At 48.8% G+C, this 6,110-nt stretch overlaps 1 protein-coding gene across 15 annotated transcripts in view; it reads right to left on the bottom strand.

Moving 5' to 3' along the window:
* Positions 1 to 622: 622 nt before the first annotated feature.
* Positions 623 to 6,110, bottom strand: part of AFDN (afadin, adherens junction formation factor) — a 93,749-nt gene continuing 88,261 nt past the window's right edge. For 10 of the 15 annotated variants that reach the window (XM_019659479.1, XM_019659484.1, XM_019659483.1 and 7 more), the window contains one exon: positions 623 to 2,927. In XM_019659479.1, coding sequence (XP_019515024.1) covers positions 2,799 to 2,927 — 129 coding nt within the window. In that variant the 3' untranslated portion in view covers positions 623 to 2,798. The remainder of the gene's footprint in view (positions 2,928 to 6,110) is intronic. The other 5 variants (XM_019659482.1, XM_019659485.1, XM_019659487.1 and 2 more) reach the window with 2 other exon arrangements.

Here is a 6,110-nt window from a genome sequence, read left to right as displayed (position 1 = left end):
GCGGGGAGCAGCGCGGGGAAGGGTGGGTTCGCCCCCCGCCCGCCACACCGATCACGAAGCCCGGGCCCGGGGACGGGGACGGGGACGGTGCAGCGTGGCGGCCACTACAGAGAAACGGGCCGACCGGCCTGGAAACCGCCTCCTCGAGGCGCCCGGCCGCGCTCACGCCGCTCAGAAGCCCGGGGCGGACGAGCCCCAGGTGCTTCCAGGCTCCGCACGGGCACCTGGCCCGCATCGCTGTCCCCATGTCACCCGCCAGGCTGCCAAGTGCCCTCTGCCCCTCGCTCCGCGCCTGCCTCTCGCCTTCCGTTTCCAGGACGACATTAACTTACCTGGCACTGCTGAGGCTAAAGAGCAAACAAGCCACACGGGCTGTCAGTGGCCGCCCACGGCTGGCACGCTCGGTGCCAGCCCACTGAGCCCCCGTGGGTTTAGAAGAGCAGTCCTTCTAGAAGGGCTTTACCTCCCATTACTGAGGGAATTCAACAGAAACCACAGACGGTCAAAACGTGACTCATCTCCCAGAGCAGCGATCTAACGAGCGCTTCCAGTCCTTAACTTGCACTTCACATCTTCGACTCCCTCACGGGAAATCAGAGAGCCAGGCGTTACGAGCGGGAGCGACAGGATATTCAGATATATTTGACACATAAATTCTTCTGACATACATCCACACAAACTACAGTTGACAGAGTTAAAATTATTTTAACATTAAAAAAGGTAACAGCACAGTTTCGTTAAAGATTGACAGAAGTTTTCAAACACAAGAAAAAAGTAAGCAAGAAAGGAGATGAAAGATCAAACAGAATAATCTGCCCTACTGTGAAAAATGTTTAATGCTACAGAATGGAGTACAATGAATATTAAATTCATTCAACCAAAGATAACTAATTTTAGGGACCTTGCTGGCCTTGGGGTAAATGTTTTTAGTCCCCATTTCAATTGGTTCGCTTGTGTCTCGCCCTGTTGCCTCCAGGCGCACACGGAGAGTGTACACAGCGGTCACGGCCTCCGTCCCCTCCGAGGGAGGGGCCTGGCACCGCGGCCAGCAGCCCACCTTGGCCCTGACCCAGTGTGTCACTTGACCGTCTTACTCTATGTTGAGACACCCGGAAGGAGAACCATTTTTCTCGTGCTTCCCACACAGTAAGTGTTCTCTTGCGTGTGGAACGGAATCTAGAATGACGTCTCACGCGGAGCTGTCGGGCGTCTCAGCGTGACAGAACCGGGGCGCGAGAATATTTCGGGGGGGCCCAAATGCCCTCCTTCAGTTGTGCTAAGAGCAGATACAATTACAAAACCCGGGAAGCCTTTTTTCTAGCCAAGCCAACGTTTTTCTATAACAAAGCAGACCCATCAATTTTGGACATTCTGTATAAAAAATAGGTTACTCAGCTGCTTTTTACATTGAGCACTCGGTTACAGAAGCAGTTGCTGACGTAAGCATGAGTTGTGAGAACGCATGCAGGGAAACCCGACGGCCCGAGCCTCGGCAGAGACAACCTGCTGTCCACACGCACTGCTGCCCGGCGTCCTGCACTGGCCAGGGCTCCGTGGGGTACCCGGTCCGGGCAGGCCTCCCAGGACAGGGGGGACCCGCGTGCAGACTCTGGGGCAGCTGCGTGGGCACAGCGCTAGGAGACACATCTCTCCACACAGCCAAGAAAAGCAAAACAACATCCAACACCATAGCCCTGAGAAGTCCGGGGTTTCCTTAAAAAGGCCGTCGGCTTTGACTCACCCCATCCCAGAGCGCAGGGCTCTGGGGGCAACCTAATCCCCAAGCCCCGACTCTCGGAAAAAACCTCAAAAGCTGTCCAGGTACTACAGGTAAGGGGCACACTTAAGAAAAGCTGAAGGTTCATAAAACGCAGAATCACTAACGTCCATACAGGTATGTGTCCTCACGTTATTATTCTCCTTTCATTTCAATCTGTCACATCACTTCTGTCAGTGTTCCTCTCTGATCAGCATCCTAGCAAATCCTATCGCTACAAAAAGCTTCCTAAAGGTGCTTTGTCTGGGGTGGGAGGGTGCTCTAGACCGAGTTCGCTGGACTATCAAAGAGGGAGTTGTTAATAAAAACTAAACTTTCCCATCAGAAGTTGTGTCAGTCGAGCTTTGGCCTTCACAGAAGGGAGCTAACGGATGGCCTCTCACGCCCCGCGTCAGCACAGGGGGCCCCGTGGGAGACGGGGCCCACTCGCGCCAGCCGAGAGGGAGCCCGAGGAAGCATCCTGCCATTTTACAATGAACTGAAAGGATTACTCAGATACAAAAACCCACATGGGAACAGTAGTAGCTCAGAACACTAGCACGTTACACACTAAGTTAAATTTCCCTTGTATCGTGGTTTTCATGAGCCATTTGCTCTTTACCATCAGCCAGAATGGAGTGGTTTCAGTCAATAATCTACTTCAAGTGTTTCATGTTAACAGTCTGTCTTACTATGCTCCTCTTCCCACAGCTCAAACTCAAGTTCAACAACCGAGCCACCATCACAGGCACAGGAGCAGCTGCGCCACGTCCAGTACAGACCGGAGCTGGGGGTCGGCAGACTGCGGCCCAGCTCGCGGCTGAGCAGGCCTGTGAGTTCAGAAATTTGAGAGAGACAACACGCGGACAGCAGGGGACCTGGACACAGTTCAGGAGAGGTGGGTGGGCCGGGTTGGGCTACAGGTTTTGGTCCAGAGACAAAGCGGGGGACCCAGGCATGTCTTAAGACAGAGATGAGCTTCCGCCCCTGCGCCCAGCCAACCAATTCCGTTCCGGCTAACTGGGGAAGGGCCTAGCTGCCCTCAGAGGACCATAACCTTTTCTTCAGCGTCTCGCCTGGCCCGCTCCTCCTCCTGCCTGGCTCGGTCCTCGGTTTCCCGTTTCCGCATCTCTTCTAACTGCTGCTGCCGCCGCCGTTCCTCATCCTGTAACTAACAGCAAACGAATGTTAACGTCCCTTCAACAGACTCCACCAGCACAAGACGTAAGAGGTACACACTGAGGTGAGCAGACACACATACAAGTTAAATACAAAATACCAGGTTAAGGTCACGGTGGAAAGACAATAAAACTTACACATTTATAGCTCTACAATTTCAAAATCAGGCACTTAAAAACTTTGTCCCCCCCCAGTTCCAGAATAATCTTCCATTAATTGTGGTCCAAAGAACAACACGCTTATATTATTATACATTCATGCATTAACAAGCATGGTTCTTCTATGAGAATGTATCTAAGTGACCCGGCTCATGGGAACTGACAGATGCAAACAGAAGACACGCCCACTTGACGGAACTAGGGAACCGCCCCCTTCCCTCGCCCCTGGCTCCTTCTGGCTCCCACCAGGATGTCGAGAAGAAAAGCCTGCACTCTTGGGGCGAGTGGCACGTGGCAGATCCGTGCTAGCCTCTGGGTGAGGCTCCACAGAGGCACAGAGTCCAGTGCGGCACAGCGACACTGAGCGCGCGTTTATCGGTGCCACCTGGTCTTGGGGACCACCTTTCTAGCACTCTTCCCACTCTGGCTGTTTGCCAGCAGTTAGTTCCCTCTAGATCCCACCCCGGGCCCCAAGAATTCTTCCCAGCTCCGGGGAGCTCCAAGATGTGAACGGGAATTCTGAGAGGCTTATTTTAGCCTCCCGTGCCACACAGACCTCTGCCAAGTGACACCCCATCTGTCTGAACTCCGCCAGCAAGGGTCCCCGCCTCCCTCCCCAGACTCTACCCGGCACAGAACGCTCTGTTGGTCTAAGATTTGGTGCCTGTTTTCCATTTGGTGTTGCCTAGGTTCTGCCTTTTTGAAACAACACAAAACAAATTCAACATCTTTCCGTCATACATTCAAATACTTAAGGCTATCTTTAAAAAAAATCTCGACACGTCTTCTTGGGCTGCTGCGCCTTCATCCTCCTGGTCACATCTCTCTTTGTACTTACTACAGGTTGAAAATGCCTTTTCTAAAGAGGAACCCTGAATGAAAAGCACATCTGGCCAGCAGAGAACAGAGTAAGACTCTCTTTTTTCGTCTCAATATGATTAATACAGCTACTGCTGCTGTGACAGCCTGAAACAACTTGTGGCAGCTGTGAACACTGTGCCTGCTCCTTAGTTCTTCCCGGGCACCGACCTGACCACAGCGGCACCCACCCCCGCCCCCACCCCCACAGAGGCGCTGATCCAATAACTCTGAAGTTAAAAGTGGAGCCCGCAGCCGCCTCGCTCAGTTCCTAACCACCACAGGAGCCCAGGCGCCCCTCCCCATTAAGTCCCTCGGGGTGTTTCCACATCTACAGAATCACTAGCTACTCTACAAGTCGTTCATTGCAAAAACAGAAAATGCTTTGGATTTAAGTTGTGTGTGTGTTTTTTTTAAACAAACACTTAACAACTTCGTTCTTGCTGATTTCTTTGGAACAAATCTTGTTTTCTGATGGGAAAGTAACAAAGTAACTTGCACCGTTAGGGTTTTCATGTCAGCAAATAACAACATCTTAGGAAACAATGTCAACGAGACAGGTTACTGTAACTGCCTCCTCCCTGTAAATCTAGGTGTGAGCCCAGAGGATGTCAGGGTGACTGGCTGTTAGGACTAGCTGCTACTGAGTAAGAACCAAAGAGCCACACAGGAAGGGGAGGCAGTGGCGTGGCACGGAGCCTCACGGGGAGCGTCTGCAGGCTGCTCCCTCGCTGCAGGAGGCACTTACTGCCAACCAGGGGACAGTCACCAGGGACTTTAGGGACATCAGCACAGATGAGGAGACACAGCACCCAGATGAAAATGACAAAATGAACAGCAGGTGATAGTATTAAATATTCTACAGATAAGGACTTTACGGAAAAATGTAAAATTGAATTGATGCATTAGAGGTTTTCCTGTTAGCCAGCAAAGCACAAAGTAATTTCATTATGTTATATTTTCTGGACCTAATTAGAAAGAAATTCTGAGCAAAAAACCCAGTATACATTGAAATAGCCAATTACCGTATTCCCCCATGTATAAGACACACCCTTTCCCGAAAAATTTGGGGTCTAAAAACTGGGTGCATCTTATACAGTGGTTGTATGAGCGCAAAAACAAGTGTGAAAAAAGCGGGAAATGCAAGTGAAAAAAAAAATCTACAACCACTGTATAAGACGCACCCATGGTAACTACAATATGGCCTCAGTGATAGAAAAGACAGTCTGGGGAATATAATCAATAATGTAAATATTTTTTAGGGAGACAGTTGGACTCATGTCTTGTTAGGGAGACCACTTCATAGTCGGTGTAGAGGCCTGACCACCACACTGTATTTCTGAAGTTGATGTTGCATAATATTGTATGTCAACTATAATTATATATACATATAGTCACGGGACGTGGAGTAGAGAGTAGGAATGGAGTCAATGGAATTAACAGATAAGCATGATATTGGGAGTGGGAGGGCAGTATATGGGGGGAGGGGGTTGCTTCTGTCTGAAGGGTGAAAAGAATAACTATTGCATTGTTCTGTACACCTGGAAAAAAAAAAAAGATGCACCCAGTTTTTAGACCCCAAATTTTTCAAAAAAGGGTGCATCTTATACATGGGGAAATATGGTAGTTCTTTTTAAATTAAATAGAACAATTACATTTGTCATAATTACACGTACAGAATGGTATCTTATAAATCTATAAAGAGGCATTTTCTGTTAAAAACCTTTATTTTAAATCTGGATGGTGGTAAGCAAGGAAGGAGCCTTCTTGTGCTTACTTCATTGGTTAATATTTTTAAAGAAAGGCAAATAAATAAACCAGCACCATTAAAATTAAGGCATGTTTCTTTCCACTTTCATTTTCAAAACACAGGTTGTTTTGCTTTTCAAAGATATGCTGCTTTACTAAAAACCCCAAAAACTTAATGAGAGAAAAGAGACTCTGTAATCTCTTAATTTACTATTTAGAGTAAATTCAGAGTTAACTCAAGAATGAAAGTTACATGTGATCAAAGCAGTCTTGTAGGAGGTTATATTTGGGGCAACAGACCTGACTAGATATAATAATTCTTACACAGTGAATCAAGACAGCCCAGACTAAAATCATTCTAAAGCAAGAACTACGCTGGGATTTCAAAAGCCAGTATGTCAGCTTGATCC

The sequence above is a fragment of the Hipposideros armiger genome, unplaced genomic scaffold (genome assembly GCF_001890085.2).
Source record: "Hipposideros armiger isolate ML-2016 unplaced genomic scaffold, ASM189008v1 scaffold_299, whole genome shotgun sequence".
Classification (NCBI taxonomy): Eukaryota; Metazoa; Chordata; class Mammalia; order Chiroptera; family Hipposideridae; genus Hipposideros; species Hipposideros armiger.
This window is presented reverse-complemented; position numbering and strand designations above follow the sequence as displayed.